The sequence below is a fragment of the Malaclemys terrapin genome, chromosome 9, assembly GCF_027887155.1.
Source record: "Malaclemys terrapin pileata isolate rMalTer1 chromosome 9, rMalTer1.hap1, whole genome shotgun sequence".
In the NCBI taxonomy this organism is placed as follows: Eukaryota; Metazoa; Chordata; order Testudines; family Emydidae; genus Malaclemys; species Malaclemys terrapin.
In genome coordinates, this window is record NC_071513.1 from 24,159,188 (window position 1) to 24,178,198 (window position 19,011).

The 19,011-nt window shown below is 47.3% G+C and overlaps 1 protein-coding gene across 1 annotated transcript in view; it reads left to right on the forward strand.

The window, feature by feature from the left end:
* Positions 1 to 763: 763 nt before the first annotated feature.
* Positions 764 to 19,011, forward strand: part of STARD8 (StAR related lipid transfer domain containing 8) — a 126,367-nt gene continuing 108,119 nt past the window's right edge. The window contains exons 1-2 of the mRNA XM_054039442.1: positions 764 to 932; positions 10,210 to 10,243. Coding sequence (XP_053895417.1) covers positions 843 to 932; positions 10,210 to 10,243 — 124 coding nt within the window. The 5' untranslated portion in view covers positions 764 to 842. The remainder of the gene's footprint in view (positions 933 to 10,209; positions 10,244 to 19,011) is intronic.

Genomic DNA, 19,011 nt, shown 5'->3' on the forward strand with positions numbered 1-19,011 from the left:
CAAGAGTGTTTATGGCAGTCTTTCAGTGAACTTCCTTGTGAACAAATGGCTGCTCACACAAACATCTGCAGAAAGTGAATAAGGAGCTGTGAATACTGTCCAAGCAAGTTCTTGGATTGCATTTGTTTTTTCCTACAATATTCACCCAGCTCTGGTAACAATCACAGGCTTGCTTTGCTGCTGCCAAACGTACTGCTGAGCCACTGAATTCCTCCTTGTGCTATGGAGCCTTCGCTGCAATTGGCAATCCTGAGTTTAGAGACGGCGTGGGGTGATGGTAAAGGAGATCAATGATGAAAAGGTTAACCTAGGGTGCCGTTTACCCCTTTCTGGGGGAAATATTGAAAGCCTTTGTGGGGGGCTGATGAGCTAAGAAAGGAGGGTGAGGGTTGGATTGAAAATCTAAACCTTGTGGCGTTTGGATTTCCAATGCCCTGTGTGTGTCTTTGACACTGAAGGTCTCATTTCTTATGCTTTGTAGTTCCCTCTTTCTCTTCCCTTGCTCTCTCTGGCTGCCTGGGGACGGGAATGTGGAATGCTGAATGGTGCATTAAAGAGACAGGAAGGAAAGCCCATGTCTTTTTAAAACTCATAATGTCCAGGGAATTTCAATCGGCATCCAAGCCTATTTCTAGCCAACAGAATAACGGTGCAGGGTTTGAATGTTCCGGCCCGCCTCCCTGGGCACTGCTTCCTCCTTCTGTCCCTCCCTCTCTCCCTGTGCAGCAGCTTCTCTCCTGGCTGAATCTCTCTGCCCAGCAGCTCTGTGCTGCGAGGAGCCACTTATGGATCTGACGGGAAGGGTTCTTCCCAGGGCTGGGGGCACTCCATGTTATAGCTGAATGTGCAAGGGGGCTGGCCCACAGACTTCCCCTGCCCTGCCCATCATGCCATTATTGGATTTTTTCTGGGCTTGCTTCAAAAAAGCAAAGGTAAGAAACTGTCCATTTATATCTTGTCCAGGCTTTCAGACTCCCTGTCAGCTAGGGTGACCAGACAGCAAGTGTGAAAAATCGGGACAGGGTTGGGGGGGGGGGGTAATAGGAGCCTATATAAGAAAAAGCCCCAAATATCAGGACTGTCCCTATAAAATCGGGACATCTGGTCACCCTACTGTCAGCTGCCAGGAAAGAGGTCTGAAGGGATGGGTGGGGGGTGTCTGGCAGTGTCTGAGTTTGGGTATTAGTGGGATCCCAGGGCATCTGTACGCATGTACACACACATACACTATATGATTAAATGCAGATACAGTACACACAGATGCATGTGTGTGTGCTGTACGGAGAGACACATGCACTATAGCCAAATTTTCAAAAGTGCTTAGCACTCAACAGCTTCCACAGAGAAGAATGAGAGGTGCTGGGTGCTGACTGTGTGTGGATAGATGCAGATATTCTACACACAGCCATATGCACTTTAGGGATTACATGCATGTGTGGGTACTCTATGCAGGCATGCACCCACTGTATGGATAGATTCAGGCATTTGTACAGACACACTCACATTCAGTAATTGATTTGCATGACAAGTCATACATAGAGATCTCTGTCATAGACAGGTCCGATCTGCCTACGGCTTGGCTTTATCCCCCCATGTCCATTCCTGATTTGGTATCAGATGCTCTGAAGCGAGATCCCACTTCTGCGGACTTCTTTCTCCCCGGATTAGGCAAACTTTTACCTCAGTTTTCTTTAATGGAAAAACCTTGGCTAATTTCTGATAGTTGGAGGAGATCTCTTCCTTGCCCATCTTCTGATTTTGGATATTACTGTAGAAAATTACTCAGTCTCTCTCTCTCTCCTGTGTCACATTGGTTGCAGTCACTCACATTCCCCCCACCCTCCCGGGAGATCCCAGATAAACACACTCTTTATGGACAGAGTCAGAGCCACACATACACTCTCTAATGGTGCAAACATCTGTGACTCATTTACGGATGCAAACCCTAAGTTGCCCCCTTGGAACAGGTGAAGACACACTAAATGTTTGTGCGCTCAGCTCCCTCTTCAGAGAACCTGTGACTTTGAATTCCCCTTTGTCTTGTTTCTACCATGCAATATTCTGTAGTTTTGTTTTCTTCCTCTAAGTCCTGTCTCAGCAACACCTCAAGTTTTCAGTGAACAGCTGGGTGGAAGGCACAGAAGGAAGTTTAGGGGCATGGCCCCATGCCATGTGTGCCACAACAGTTAGGGCCAGAATCTGATTTGCAACACAAAGGTATAAATCTGGTATAACTCAGTGACTACAATCAGAATTACACTGGAGTAGCTGATGCCACCATCTGGCCCTTAGTTTTTGATTTCCTGTGGCAACATTTCTTATGGCGGGTGGCAGTTTTGGTTTGGGTTTAGTTCTTCATCTGTCTCTTTAACACAACTTTGTCTCTCCGAGGGTGGCCATTGTGGTGTTAGATACGCTGTATTGCTGCAATAGGATGACAGGTCTGTGTGAGAGGTGATGGGCATACTGTTGGCGCAGGTTACCGAGGCTTCCAACTGCTTGTGGGACACACTAAAATCCTTTCCAGACAGTATCTTATAGCAGGTAGTGCCTATGTCAAGATAAAATGCACACGCTACACATACTACCTCCAAGATAGGTAGCAGAGTTGAAGGTAACAATGATCTTTGTAGAATTTGTTAATGATACTTTACAATTTCGTAGTCCTCTAAAGGGCTCTACAGACACTCATTAATCCTGTAGAGCTAAGTAGTAGTATCCCATTTCACAGATGGAGAAACTGAGGCTCAATGAAGCAAAGTGATTTATCCTATGACCACACAGTGGGCTTGTGCCAGAGCTGATTGTTCTTGGGCTCTCGACTTGCACTCGGTGCAATAGAAACATGTTTCTCCTAGATGTCAAACCAGAAATAATATAAACAGAAGCCTTCCCATGCCAGCAACCTATGGGAATGTTCTTCTGTCTTCCTTGGAGGAATAAGATGCCATATCACTTCATCCTTTTATTGCAGAGTTCAGCTGCAATAGCACATCAAAGGCCCAATCCTATACAATGTTGAGCTACTTATGAGTAGGTTACTGGTACTATCTGGTCACCAGAGTCGCAGGTATTGTTTTTGCTTTGATTGGAGGAATCCTGACCTCACATCACGCTTTCATGATGGCCGAACCCTTCTGGTGTGCCTGTTTGTGCAAATATTCGCACAAGTATTTGCATCACGATCTCTTTCTGCAGATATTTGTGCAAACCACACTTCACTTGCCTGAGTGTTGGCAGCAGTTGAGTTAGAGGGGCCACAATTACCACCAAGTGAATTTGCTTTATCTGAAGAGTGTTCTCAGATTCTCTCTTTCTGCCTTCTCACAGATCTAGGGAGTGGTTGATATTTTAAATATAAACCAACCCAGGCTCTTGGGGACCACCCGATGTAGTCTAACCACTAATTTATATGGGTCTGTTTCATTACTGTGCTGATCTCTTGCTGGCCTCGGAAACTTCATTACCTGTCAGGAACCTGAGTGTAGGCACTTGCCCTGGCTTCACGGGAGGCAGAGCAGGACTCTGGGGAACTTGTGACCTAGGAATTTCTTTAGATAAAACCATTAGGTCAGGGGTGGCTAACCTGAGCCTGAGAAGGAGCCAGAATTTACCAATGTACATTGCCAAAGAGCCACAGTAATAAGTCAGCAGCCCCCCATCAGCTTCCCCCACCCCGGCCCCAGCAGCTCCCACCCACCGGCAACCCCACCGATCAGCACCTCCCCCTCCATCCCAGCACCTCCCGATCAGCTGTTTCGTGGTGTGCAGGAGGCTCCTGGGGGGAGGGGAGAGGAGCGAGGGCACGGCAGGCTCAGGGGAGGGGGCGGGAAGGGGTGGAGTAGGGGCAGGGCCTGTGGCAGAGCCAGGGGTTGAACAGTGAGCACCCTTCAGCACATTGGAAAGTTGGCGCCCGTAGCTCCAGCCCCGGAGTCGGTGCCTATACAAGGAGCCGCATATTAACTTCTGAAGAGCCACATGTGGCTCCGGAGCCACAGGTTGGCCACCCCTGCCCTAATAGGTGTAAGTAGAACCCCTTCCACTGCCTCTGCAGGGTGTATATTGGGAAGTGGAACAGAATTTCCCAATTAGGGAATTTGTCCAGGATCCTGGGGCCAACACACCACTGCTTAGCTCCGGCCTTCAGTTTGCTGTCGTGATGAGCCCCTCTGACTGAGGGTGATGGGTTTGGATGCTTCCTTGCTAGTTCAGCCCTTGAGGTTTGCGTTGAACCTGGAGTGGCACAAAGCCTGTCAACAAAGAGGCTAGGATTTGTGAAGGGCTCAGTATTAGACGCTGCAAGTGCCTACTCCCAAACTCAGGGCCTGTACATCCCCTTTGGACATGTTTTTTCTGGCCTCGGGTGCTAGCTAAACTTCCTTTCACCCCTTGCAGGGGATAATCTGGGGGGGGGGGCAGTTTTTCTCTTTTCTTTCCCCTACCTCCATCTTTGCCCTTCTTGGGTTCACAGCTGCCCAAGCCCTCTTCTCTCCCCTCCCCCCATTTTAATCACCTCCCCACCCCACAACAAATCAGACTTGATTTGCTACAAGCTTCAATCTAAAAATACTGAGCAACCTCCTTAAAATTTAGTAGCCTGGCGGTTCCCAGGAGATGGTAGCAGGGTAAGTGCTGCTCCTGGACCGTGCCATTGCTGAGGGCTCCTTACAGGGCAGGAGAAGGGGAGGCCAGTTCTGGGAACAGCTGTGCTTTCAGAAAGCAGAAGGGACAGAGGACACCACCTTTTTCTCAGTATTTCCAACAAGAAACACTGAGGGTCTGGGACAGGCAGTAGGGCTGAGGCTCTCTTGGTTTCATCTCGTTCTCCCTGGTCCCAGGAGTCATTTGTGCTGTGTTTTTCCTAACAAGTAACCAAGCAACAGAAGAATCTCTAGAAATCCACTGACATGGAAAAAATGCACTGGGTTCCAAGGATAGAATTGTAGCCCCCTTTGTGTTGAGAGATGGAGCAGAAGCTGGTTGGAAGATTGCGGGAGAAAGGGTCAGGAGAAGCCAGGGAACATTTGGAAGAGGGATCCTCCCAAGGTTGGAATAGCATCATGCTTATTAGATCCTAAGGGACTGCTCTTCCCTTTTCGTTGCTGTACACTGTTCAGCCAACTACCGTGCCATGCCCAGAGCTGGCTGCATTTCAGTGGGGGGGGGGGGGGGGTTAAGTGATTAGAGTGTGTGTTTGGCTGGCTGAAGCTTGTAAAGCTTGTGGGATCCTTTGAGATGAAAGAAGCTATAGATGCCCCCGTGCTTAACTAACCATCCAAACCTTTTCAGCTTTGACTATCATGAATTCCTCTGGACTGCTACAGCAATGCTTCTGCATGGGCTTTCCCTGGCCACGCAGGATTGGACAGAGGTTAACAGGCTAGCGACAGCAAAGCTTGTCCCATTTCTCACCAGGGAGGGAAGGATTCAGAAATCCCCAATAAATCCAAGGACCCCTGTAACCCAGCTGTGCCCACACACACACGGGCACAGCCCTTTTCTGGAAACCCAGTGATAACCCCACGCTCACGGCCTCCACGTCACTGTGCTCCTTCTTGAATTTGCTGAGCCCAGCTCTTGCTGCGAGCAACACAGCAGAAGCAAAGGGGTTAAGCACCTCTTCCTGTGTGCTATCCCCAAGCTCCAGTGCCCCAGACAGGAAGAAGGGTCCCTGCTGATTTGTGGGAAAGTCAGACTCACCAGAATGTAACATTCCTAACATTATCCCCAAGGCCCTGCAAGCACATCTGGTGTGATTTGGCCTGGGCCTCCTACTGTGATGAAGTGGGGAGGGGGGGGCATGTGAGAATATGTGGGGATCCTAAAGGGACTGGGCATGGGTGGGCTTTGGTGCCTCCTGGCTCGAGCCTTCCAACCCAGTGGAAGGAATGGTCATTGGGATTTCTATCTCTCATACCTTAGGGCAGTGGCATGGGTTCCCCCATCCCCTACTTGCAGTACCATGGGCAGTGCCATGGGTTCCCCTCCCATCCCCCCCGCCCCCGTACCTGCAGCACCCCCCATTGGTCCCCCCACCTTGCTCTGTGCCTGGGATATCTCAGGCAGAGCCATGCCATTTTGGGTCATCTCTTTTGTTCCGATGAGATTTAGTTACATTTATTTATGCCTGCAGAAAGCCTCCAGCAATGAAAGGGGAGCAAGTTCTGGGCTCTTTGTGCCAAAGCCAGGGGCATCCGCCCAGCAGCTCTGGGGGATGTGAGAAAGCAGCGTGCTGCACTCACTCACTGCGGGCCCCTTCATCATCAAAGAGGCTGCTGCATTTCTAACAAAGCTGAGAGAACGGAATGCAGGCAAAGCCGCTCCAAGAACTGAGCCCAGCAAAGGAGCCTGGGCTGTTTTCCTTTCTTTTCTATTCTTTTTTTTATCCCTGGCTTTTTGTGCTTGGAGACTCCATTCTGCCCGCCACTTCCAGAGCCTGCTAATGTGATTAAAATGTGGACATCCCCTGCTCACCAACTCCTGCTTGCACAGTTGCCTGGGTATCACGAGATATGCCTTGTGAGAGGCCTAACTTTTCCTCTGTGGCAGTAGGGGCCAGTCTACACTGGGGACATTTTATAACCACTCTGAAAGCCAGTTGGAGCCCTAGTGTAGACCTGGTTGAAAGTGGCCTGACCACTTTTTACTGAAATGGTTTCAAAACCATCTAAAAGATCTGGTGAGAGTCAGGTGTGTGTATGCCGGGAGGACGTGGGGGGAAGAGACCCAAAATCCCCAGGGGAGATTTTGTACACTGTGCCAAGTGCACCACAGACACTCATGAAAACAAGGCCCCTTCCCCAAAGAGCTGGCATCCCAAATAAATCACCACCCGGCTCGGCTTCCCCATCCGCTGGCCTCTGCAGCAAATCCTCATCCTGTGCTGGTGACCTTGGCCTGGAAACAAATCAGCTTTGGTTTGGGTGTGTGTGAACTTTTGAAGTGCTCATAAAAGCTGCCAAGTGAGGGTCTCGGAGGCTGATGTTCTGCGCTCAGCCCCAGGACAGGAAGAGTATGAACAGTGGCTGGGCAAGCACCTCTTGCCATGACACTCCTCAGCCGGACTCTGAGGGCTGAAGGTGACCACAATGATCTGGGCTGAGGCCCAACAAACTTTTTTCAGACAGTCCCTCAAACTGCCATCAGATAGCAATAAATATTACAACATTTAGTTCTTCACTGTGGGATCCATGAGAAGGAAGGTGGGCTGGGGAAGAGTGAGAGTGGGGACTTGGTTAGTTCTGTTTGAGGGCCCCAGGTTTGACGCCGATGGTGTTAGTTCAGAGGTGGTGTTTCGAGTCAGGGATTAATTGAGTCCCAAGGCTCTACCTGTGTTGAAATTTCCTTACGATGAAAACTGGAAGGGAAAAGGGCTCCTTAAATAGTTCAGTCCAAGAGTGCAAGGCTTGGTGGCTCAGTAGCCAAATACCCAGGATCGTTCTTCATTCCATTACAGGTGTTTCTTACTCATTTAGCACAAAGGGGTTTGGCATGGACATTGCACCCTTTTCCCATGTGGGGTGACCCTGATTTTGCTCCCAGGGAAGAGATGTAATGCAGTGGCTCCCAGGCACTGCTTTCCGCCCAGCACCAGGATTTCAGGCGTTGGGACTGCTACTTTAGCAGGCTACCATTCTTCCCGAGTTTGTCCTATGGGACTAACTTGTGCTTCCTGCAGTGTGGTGACATTCTGACCCAAAGCCAGGGTGGTGTATTGAACAGGACATGATTTTTCATGGACTGTAAAAGTGGCCTAGGGATTCATGAATGTCCTGCAAGCCCTGCTCTGTGGGACACAGGATCTCCTGAGAAATTTTGTGGCGTGTGGCATCTTATACTCTTGGCTTCCACTTTCCATATCTGCATCACCACTGCTTGCCTTCTACCCATCTGTGTGCTCTTGCCTACAGTGCAGCATGAGCTTCCTGCAACAGAGAGCTGGAATTTGGAGCAGCCCAACTTCTGTTGTGGAAGTACAATTGAGTGGGATGCGATGGGCACTGGCTGGAGTAGCTGAGGTCTTAGTCTGGTAAACTGAGAGCTTTGAGCAAAAAGTTTAGTAACCACTAGGGTGATGCTCTCTGGAGTGGGTGGGTGGGACTGTGGGTGCATGTGTTTCCTATGGCCCTTTAGTGGCTGGGCTAAGCCAGGTACTTATACGTTTATGATGATCTTACCCTTCGGTGGTGGGAAGCCAGAAAAGAGTGTATGAGCTATTCCAGCTGCCATGTGGCTGCTACCTGGGAAAGACTGGAGGCCTGTGTTGACAGAGGGGAGAGAGATGTATCCTATTTGAAGTGCTGCGTCCATGTGATTAGCTGGTGACTGGTATCTCAGCCTGTGGCCCTGGATTATTACAGTTGGTGTGTGTCTCTTTATTAACAGATCCCTGCCTACCAGCACATCACAGAGCCAATCTGCGCGCGTGCCCTGGAGTGAGAGCTCCTCCTGTCAGGAGGTGACTAAAATGCTGTGGAATGAGGGACCAGGGTGGGGAAATCACTTGGGGATCCGGTTCTGGGTTTGGAGTACAGAGAATGGGCTTTTTGACACAGTCTGTGTGAGTGCAGTGTCCACTCGGGTCCTCCTGGGCACCAAAGGCCCTGGCAGGAGGAGCAGGAAAAAACAGGCAGTATCTCTGGTTGGATAGTCGCATTTTCAGGGAGCAGGCGGAGGTTGCAAAGGCAGCATGCAGGAGAGAAGCTGCCTGCAGCAGCTCTGGTGAGGATGGGAGATTTGCAGAACCCTGCAAGCTGCAGCAAGAGCACAGCTACATACAGTATGGCTCACAAGCGGCACCCAGAGGCCAGAGAGACTCAGAGCAGATGCTCTTAGTTCAGAGCAATAAACCACATCCTTCCTCTTTTTTTTCACTCCCTGGCTCCCAATCTAATGGTCTCTGTTTGTTTGTCTTTCCATCTTAGGGCTAGCCCATGTCAAAAAGGCTTTGCCAGGGGCCATAGCCCCCTAGTGGAGACTCTGCTTGTATTGGCCAAAGGAGTTCTTTTGCTGGTACAGTTAAGCTGGCATAGCTATGTCAGGGGGTTGCCTGACACTTCGAACTGACACAGCTATGCTGGAAAAACTTGGTAGCGTACACCTGGCCATAGAATTGTAGTGTGGTTGGAAAGAACCTCTAATACAAGGGTCTACTTCCCAAATCGTCTCCCCCCTGCTGCTCCCCTCTGTTTTGCAAGTCTCTTCACTTGCTTTCTCTGTGTGGCTCATTCATCTCTAAGTCCAGCTCCAGGCCCCCTGCTGCTGCTTTTCCGTGGGGGGGGGGGAGAAAGGGGGTTCCATGAGGTGATGGAAACACTCTTGGTGGAAGTTTTGCAGGCAAATCCCATCATAATTTTCAGACCTGAAATTGAACGTAATGTTTCTGAAGTCCCAAATCAGGTGTGTTCCATTCTCTATAGTTTTCCCAATGTATCGTGCCCTGTTTATTCTTGACTAATGCACTAGAGTCAGTGGAATTACCCAACATTGTGAAATATCTGTCCTGTCCCTCATATTGTTCTCATTGGCTTGAGAAGGAAAATGGTGCTTCCATCCCCAGTGTTTCTCCCCTTTAATGGTGAATGTGTTGAGCATCTCCCATATGCATCCAAAGAAGTGGGCTGTAGTCCACGAAAGCTTATGCTCTAATAAATTTGTTAGTCTCTAAGGTGCCACAAGTACTCCTGTTCTTTTTGTGGATACAGACTAACACGGCTGCTACTCTGAAACCTCCCATGTGCTTGACTCCACGATGCCTGGAGGGGAGATAGTCATTGGCCCCGGGGCCCCATATCTCCTCCTGCCCTTCTGAAATTCAGTTCCTTTTGCGTTTGCCTGCTGAAATAATTCCGCTCTATATGGAATGTTGCCTTCTGCAATTTGTTTTCCTTCATGTGCTGGCATCTCCTGTCTGCGCTCAGATCTTGTGGGCATTTGTTACCTGCTGTAGCAAAAGCCAGTTAATGAAATCCTGCTTCTGTTACAGCACCTCCTTGGGGATCCTTTCCTTAGCTTACTTCCCCCCAACACCACTTCATTCCATCATGTAGACTCAGTTGATAATCTGATCCAGGATCCAAGCTGCCATCGTCTGGGAGAGCTTTAGTTGGGTTTGCATGATGAAGACACAGACATTTTAGGGGTCATTACCAGGAATATAAGAGATTGTAAAATGATTTATTTTCTTTTTCTTTTATTTTGTTTTTACAGTGTTTCACATTACTAGAGGATAAAAGGGACACAGGTAAGTGAAGATGGCATATTCTGTTTTTATCAACAAGAATATATTCATTGTCGCCTCTAGATCTGTGTTTTGGTGACGGGGCTACCAAGATATATGCAGAGGCGTATAATCATGGGTGTCCTTCCCTTTCCAATGCAGTGACTTGGGGTATTAAGCTAGTGTTATTGCTGGGTTTTTAGTCTTCCTGCAAGTCTCTGGTTTCCCTTTCAAGCTCTTTCCTCTGCTCCCTTTGTCTGTTTCTCCACTCACCTCTGTGCCTTAGGTTAGTGGACCAGATTTGAAGGTTCTGTTATAAAGGTAACGTGTCATCTCAAGCACAAAGCACTATGGGGATGCTAAAGAACCTGTGTGCATCAGCATCCCTTCTTGTTATCCCAAACTGTGCCCGTCCCCTCCCACCCGCCTAGGCCCTGCACCCCATGCCCTCCCTAAGATAAAAGATTGGTTTGCCTATACATTTGCTTTAATTGTCAGCAAAATGGGTGTAATCCCTTCCATTTTGTGCAAGGGGAAATCTTGATTTTAGAAGCAGGAATGGAGAAGTGGTCCCTCTCTTATTTGAACTGCTGTATCTGCAGAAACACAGAACTATTTTAAAGTGTTAACTCTGCCTTGGTCAGCAAATGCGTGCTCCTCTTTCTTTCCCTTCTCGCTGTTCTACTCTGGCTCTGTTTTTATTGGAGATATGCTGGGTGAACATACTCCCTAAGCTTACAGTGTGCAGCATCAGTGAAAACTTCCTCACTGTGGCATTGGAGTGAGTGCGTTTGGCAAACTGCGTGGGGTGGTGACCAGGGGTCAGAAGCTGCGAACCTGAAGCCAGGACCCTTAAATTCTGTTTGTGGCTCTGCCACTGATTCACTGTGTGACCTAGGACAAGTCACTTTGCTTTGAGCTTCAAGTTCCCCATCTGATTAATGGGTTTGGCAAGGATGAACTTGTTATAATGTGTTTTGAGGCCCTTGGATGGACAGCACTAGAGAAGGGCTGAATATTCAGTGTTAGTGTATTGTATTGTCATTCACAGGGTCCTGATGTGAGGAAGACACTGACAAACCAGAGGGGATTCTGAAATGGGTAACAAATGATGATTAAGGACTTGGAGTTAGCAACCTACTGTATAAGGGAAGGTTAAAAAGACAAAGGAGACGTGTTCATTTGGGGATTTTCCTATTTGGGCTGGGTAAAGAGGGGGTGACTGAACCAGTGTCACTGGGAACTTTTGGAGTGGCCAGTTTAAAACCTTGGCTTAGTGGAACCCTGAGTTCTCATAATAAGCCTAGATTGGGCTATCCGAGAGGAAGGCGGCGAGTCACAAATTCTAGGCTGTCTTTGCTTTGGGGGGACTTAGGCATCTTAAGAAGCATCAGCTCCTCTCTGCTGCTTCTGTTGTCTTTGCCGAAGCAGTGGCCAGGAAGCAGCTGTTATCCGTGTGAGTTTACAATCGGTCTTTGCTTCCATTTGCACCAGTGGGCAGCACGGCTATCTCTGGTACGAATAATGAATTGCTTCCCAGGTAGTGGGAGACACATGCCTCTTCTCATAGTTAGGGCTTTAAATGGCACTGAGTTTGTTTACAGGAGCTTTGCCTTGCCCAAGTGCTGCACAGATACTAGTGAATGTTTGTTCAGTGACTGATAGACTAGGCTTAGCGAGGGGCCCTAGTGCATCGCCACTGTCCACCCCCCATTCTGCTGTGTGCACCTTAACCCGCCATGGGGCTTGGACTGTGCATGAGCAGAAGCGGCCCGCAGAGCTGCAAGGCAGCTAGAGCACGCCAGCCGAGACTCTCTTGAGGAGTTAGGGCTTGATCCTGCCAGATACTGAGCACCATCACCTCCTTTGACTTAAATGGGAGTTGGCAATGCCCAGCACCTCGTGGGAAGTCCGCAGTACCTTAAAGGCTGAGGGCCTCACCCTAGTAAACTAATACTGCTGCCCAGAAATATTGAGAACCATCATTCAAGGCCCAATCCTGCGTTCCTTGCACACCCAAAATTCCTTCTGGAGTCACTGGGCTCTTTGGGTGTGCCAGGAGTTAGCAGCTCAGGCTAACGGCGTGTAACACTCCGTGCTGATGGATAGCAGGCATGAGGAAATGCACTGTGATCACACTCTGCATTGATTTTAAAGTCCACTGATGCAGAGGAACAGCCCAGCTGTCAGTAGCTCTATGACTGAGATGTACATTGATTTGTTTTGTTATCATACCAGCTTCTTTTACCTTGCCCGGTTTGCGATTTAAAAAAACTCTCTCTTTTGTGACATGAGGCTGTTTGGCTGCATTTGCCCTGGGGATAGTTGGACCTGTAATTCTCCACTGGTGCAGCTGGGAGCAAGGTTGAGTGTAGACAAAGCGTGGGAGTTTTACCATCAAGCCCTCCAAACAGGCTAGGGTGAAAACACCTGCCCCTTATCTGCAGCTTCCACCTTTGCTCCTATGGAACTGTTCTGAGGGAAAATGACAGTTCAGGGATTTTTCTGGGAGTAGATGTAGCTGTTGGCTCTGGCTGCATGGTGTGTTGTAAGCCCCCTGCAGCATGGGAATTCGGAGAACAAGGCTGGCGCGCGCCCCCCATCTTGCCTTGTGGTTTCCTCAGACGAGGTCAGTTTTAGCAGCCCTGGAAATAGTTACAGGGGCCCTGAAGCATCCTGAAGCCACATTCTCTCCTCTTTTCTTTACACAGAAAAGGTCAAGAGAAATCCCTTTAAATAATTATCCATGGGCAGCAACAGAAAAGGGGAGGGGGAGGAAGGACTGGAGTCTGTTCCATAGTGAAACAGGAAACACATTACTGTTGCTAGCTCATGGCATATACGTGGGGATCTCCAAGGTAGTTTTCATAACTGGAGGGCAATGACCTTGCTCGTTTTTCAGCCACTAAAAGATTAGATTTAGCTCTGAGCCCTAGCCGGTGGAAAGCTTCTGGTAACAAGGGGTGCTTTGTGAATGGGACTGGAGCGTAATCCTGGGTGGTCTCTCTTCACCCTTTCACTGTGGAGATTAACAACATGAATCTTGAGAGCTTGTTAACGAAGGTTAAAGAGCCATGTGTGCAAGTAAAAGGGCCAGCAAGATATTTTTCCCCAGCAAACAAATCACATCCACAATGAAGACTTTTGGGGGAGGGGAAGGATGATATTGGTATTTCTTGGTTAAAGACGTCTATAGAATCAGGGCTTCCTGGCAAATATGTAGTTAAACTAGAAAAGCACTATCTTTAATTTCACAGTCCTCCAGCTCTGCACCTTCCCTGCCATCTCTACGCGTGCCAGGCCTGGTCAGTTCCAGGCTACAGCCTTGGGCTGGCCACTAGAGGGACACTAATGAGGAGCTGCACAAAGTCTTTGGATCAGAACACAGGATTGATACAATCTCTTTCTTAGCTAAGCGGCTCTTTATTTTTGTATTAGAGAATTTGCATGTGTGTTGTTTGCAATTATATGGACTGACCAAAGTCATGGTTGGCTATTTCTGTATCATTCACTCTCCACATCTTGTCTGCAGACTGGTATCAAATACTAAGGGGCAAGGTTAATGAAAGAAACATTGAAATCTGGCCTGTTAAAATGTAGGCTTGTGGCTTTATGTCCTATATATTTAGCAGAACGATACAGGTACCACTGCTGATATTTCTGGGGAGAAGAGTCGGAGTGGAGAAGCCCAGGCCTGAACCCCACGGATTTAAGAAGACCCTGTCAATAGTAGTTCAGTCAATGTGGCAGCCACAGTTACAAGGGAAGTTCTCTCCTCTGAAGAGCTTATAATCTAATTAGAGATCCTGCCTGAACATTGGGAGAGATGGGATCTATATCCAAACTTTGCAGCTCAGGCCCATCTGTAAATCTTAGTAGGGGCTTATGGTAGATAGGAGAGCCGTTCAGAGCAAGAGGTTATGAAGGCTTTGTGTGTGAGCACAGTGTCAGAGACCTCATGAAAGAGGTAGGATTTCAAGAGGTGAGAGGCTGCTTGCTGTAGGGGGAGGTTGTTCCATGTTTATGCCTTGTAGCAGAGTAGGAAAGTGCCTGTCCTAGTCCTTCCATCCTCTGCAAAACATGGTCACAATACGCTCTTCTCCATAATCCTGTCCATTGTCCCCTGGGAAACTACCTGGATTGACTTTCTGGGCCATTTCCTGTTCCACAACAAAAACAGTCCTCAAATTCCTTTTAAAACCCTACCTATTAACGTGCAGGATCTGAGATCAGCTGGTCATGCTGCAGTGACCCCCTAACTGAACTCCTGTTCTGTGGAATTCCCATTGTTGTTGTTTCACAGAATAGCTGGATATGACGTGATCAAAGCCCTCTGTCAGTAATGAAAATCTGTATTTTTTCCCATCTCTTTGAGGAGGGGAGGAGTTCAAGTGTCTGTAACTCATTCAATCTGGGGCCACTCTGCAAGACTGTCCCTGATGGCAATCAATGCTTATTGTGATAGTGTTTTTTGTCCATGCAGAACTGGACTGAAACTCCCACTAAATTTCACAAAGGCCACCTAACAGCCATTGCTACTAACCTGCCTGTATAAGATCCAGAGAGACGAAACATTCCAGATATCAGTGCTAATCCCCTGAGCTCCCCATCCCCCAGACAACTGGCATAATTTTATCCTGAGACTGAAATACCTAGAACCATTCACTAACTTCCAGGATATTAGCTAAACAGAAGGGAAACCTTACTCGTTCTGCTATGGACCCTCCCATCCTCAGACGCTATGAACTAAGCCTACTGCCTCTTTGCCCCGTCCCATTGGCTCCCATCTTTCCCAGTGGAGAGTTCTCCCTCTCTCCCTTCCCTTTTGCTGTGTTCCCATCTTACACAGTAGCTCTGCCCTGTTTCTTGCACACAAAACGTGAGGCACCAAGCCTATCCTTTCAGGCAGATTCTGTTCATGGGCTGAGGCTGCATAGGTCTCCTACCCCTTCACTTCCTTAATGACATTAACCAAACTTTCCATCTATTGTTCTGGGCAAAACAAGAAGGAAAGAATTGCACACAGGCCACACTCTAAATACAAATACATCTATATAATGTTCAACCAAGAAACGAGGCTTGAGAGCATTCGCTACAGGGAGGGTAATTCCTACCTGCCCTCTGCAAATAGCAATAAATAGCAACCCCAATGTAGCTTGCTGAGCCGCTGATGACAAGGTGAGGTCGAACAATCATGTCTTTTAAACAAAAAAATATCTAGCACCAGTAATTCTCCAAAGTGGGCTACCTCAGCAGAGCTCTCTGAGATAACACACCTGGGGAATAGATCAGTATACAGTGTTTGGTGTTCCAAAATAACCAAATGAAAATGTTAGCTATATATCATCGCTGCTGGGTTACGCTCACTTTATATTTATACATGAGCTTTCCGGAGTCTTCTTCTGTAAGTCTAGCCTTCTGGCTCAGGTATATGGACTTTCTATTTTTGTCTTTGACCAAGTCTTCATTCACTCTCAGGCCGTGGCATTGTGCATTTGTTTAATTGTGTTACTGGGTTGAGTTGTGCGAAGAGAATGGTTGGGATTTGGTCTGAGTCACTGGTTGAACAGGAAGCTCCGAATAGATTGTGATTGGGTGTTGGTTTCAAGTAACCGGGGAAAGAGAGCAGTTTCTCTCTGTCTCTCCAAATTTGTATTTTTAGTGTTCCCACTGCTATTGACCTACACACAGACTGGATGCAACTGGGTTATGGTTGAAGTGGGCCATCATGGGTTGTGATTGGGTATTAGTCTAGCTGGTGAAAAGAATGGAATTTGTGTATCGAGACATACTGAAAGGGCCACAGCAACAGATCATGGTGGCAGCAAGGTTTGCATGTGGCTGTAATGGGATGTTAAGTAATTCCACACAAAAAAGGGTTAAAACTCATTCTGACTTTCTGAGTGCCTTTGACCACAAAGCCAAGGCAACAACTGAACGGAAATGTCACAAAAGGCAAGGTCAACTGGAAAGAGCCAACAAACTCATTACACGCGGGGATGGGAAACATTTGAAATGATGACCAGTTTCCATTTGGACTTTTGAACAATTTTTTTTTAAAAAGGTGCTTGTTACATAGTGGAAAATACAGTCATCAGTCCAGATTCCAATTGCAGAGGTAGGGAAAAAATGAGCTGAATGTGATTATTAGTGGTTTTGATGCTGCTGTTTGACTTGACATGTGATGAAAGGGAATCTCAATTCTCCTTCCTCTTCTCTCTCTCTCTCTCTCAGTCTGTGTGGTCAGCCTTGTGCTCAGCTGATGAGTCATTCTGAAGCTCTGGTACCTTTTGTTAAAAAAGAAACTTCCAGATCCCTCTGTTGTGTCTCAGGCAGATTTGAAATAAGACCCTCCTGGTAAGACTTTTTGCTTCCCCAGTGTCTTGGGCACTTTCTAGCTGAAGATCTTTGAGTCTTTCTGGCTGTGTGACTGGAGGGGGAAGTCACTGCTTTTGCTCTCCTGTCCCACTACAATGCCCTGCATGGAACTTCATCAGCAGAGGCTATGATCAAACAGCTGGAAACAGGAGTGATTAGTTCGAATGCCTTAAGGAGGTAAATCCTTACTTTCTAAGTAAGAATATATGCATTAAAAATTGCCGTGCCACGATAGGGTGACTAGATGTCCTGTTTTTATAGGTACAGTCCTGATATTTGGGGCTTTGTCTTATATAAGCTCCTATTACTTCCCCCTCCCCCGTCACGATTTTTCACACTTACTATCTGGTCACCCTATGCCAAGACAATTTGAGAGCAAACAGGTGGCCTTTGCTCTCTTTCCTTAGATTCATTCTGGATCTGGAGACAGACTTCCCTCAACGTTAGGATCTTTGGAAATCCCTCTTTCTGCCCTAAAAGGAGCCTCTGCAATTGTTTCTGAACTTCTAAGCACTTTCTGTTTGGTTCAGTTTATCCATGACCATTTAATCCCGCCCCCACCCCTTTGTGCATGGTGGTTTGGTGCTGGAGACTCTGCAGTTGAGCCATTCGGTCCAGTTCACGATTTATAAATTCTGATAGTTTATGCCTGTCTTCCAGGGATGTTTTTATCGATGCGGACTTTATATGTTGCTCAACTAAAATACAATTTCAAAGCTGCTCTTGGAAACACTCATTTCCACGCTGCAGTTTCCGTCTGAATGGTCACCCAGAGGCAGATATCATTGTACTGCCACTTCTCAGCAGGAGCTGCCATCTCATGATCCTGAGTGGGACTCAGGGAATGTAGCTCCCATATGAAGTCATGGGGCATGGGGGATTTTCCAAGGCAGTTATAAGGGGAGGGGTTAAAGAAAAGTGTTACTTTACTACAATTTTGAACATCTCCTGTTTGTCCCCTGGCCCCTTTTAGGCCCTTAGGAGAAAGCCACAGCACATGCAAACGTCTCTGAATAAAACAATCCTCGTATCCATCCACCCTTTCCAGACTAGTCCAAAGGGCAGCTTTCTGCATTCACATGGCCCTGATGCCACAGTGACTAACTCCCGTGAAACAAACCAAAACGAAATCATACAAAATGTTTCTTAAAGCAATTTGGCCACAAACTTTAACTTTCCCCATAGATGTTCACTTGGAAACTAACTCTCAGAAGCAAGAAGCATTTCTAGCTTGTTATGAAATGCCAAACTGTTTCTTGTGTAGTCTTTTCTTTCCTATTTCTCTTCCTACCATAAACCTTCTCTGCGGTAGAGTTACTGGATTGTGGAGTTGAACTGCATTTCAAATCCCCTGTTTTGGTTCCCATGTCCTTCTGGGGTTTTAACTTCAGACTTGGAAGTTCTTCTGTGTCCTGCAGCTGACAATATACTGATCCCACTTTTAACACCTGATCCTATCACATACCCTGGGATATTCTTTGAGAGACAATTGGAAGAATCCTCTCCAGGGAATGGGATTTTTCCTTGCATTGGCCAGAATACAAATTGTTTACAAGAAGTGAGAGTGGGGAATAATTAGCGGCAACAAGGCCCCAATTCTCTGATACCAAAGGAATTGCTTCTTTATGTTCAACACATGGGGGAAATTTTTTTTCCAAGGCAGCAAAGGAGCGATTCAAAGAAACAGAAAAGAAATTGCAAGCTAGAAAGTACACTAGTATGTACATCCTCTGGACAGCTTGTGGGAGACCAAAAGGACCATAAGGCAAATGTGAGTGCATTTCTTTACTTGCATGAAATGAGAAGTAAAGGAATCCACTGAAAGGCAAAGAAATTGAGCTGTGCCTATGTTTTTCTATGGTAAGAGCCTCTACAAATAATCTGCATAAAAATGCAAAAGAAATATAATGTCTCATCTTTGGACACTGTTACTGGATCCATTCCTACTTCTGCCTGGGGATACCTCTACTATATTGGCCTGCAGGTATGCAAGAAGCCGGTGGGTGCTTTGTAATACTGTAGTAGTGCATGTGTCTAGAGCAGTGCTTTTCAACCTGTGGTCTGCGGACCCCTGGGGGTCTACAGACTATGTCTAAGATTTCCAAAATGGTCCACACCTCCATTTGAAATTTTTTAGGTGTCCGCAAATGAAAAAAGGTTGAAACCCCCTGATCTAGAGTTATTCAGAATATTCCAATAAGATCAAAGAAAAGCAGACATTGTTAAAATGTGGTCCCACCAGACTCCCACTCCACCTGCTTGTCAACAAAGGTATTCTTCAGTCCAGTCTTAAATGTCCTAAGTGCTGGGGCTCCCACTCCTTCCTTTGGGAGATTATTCAGTGGCCTAAGAGGGCTAAGAGTTTCCTGATATTCAGAGCGATATATTAGTGTATGTCTTCACTGGAAAATAGG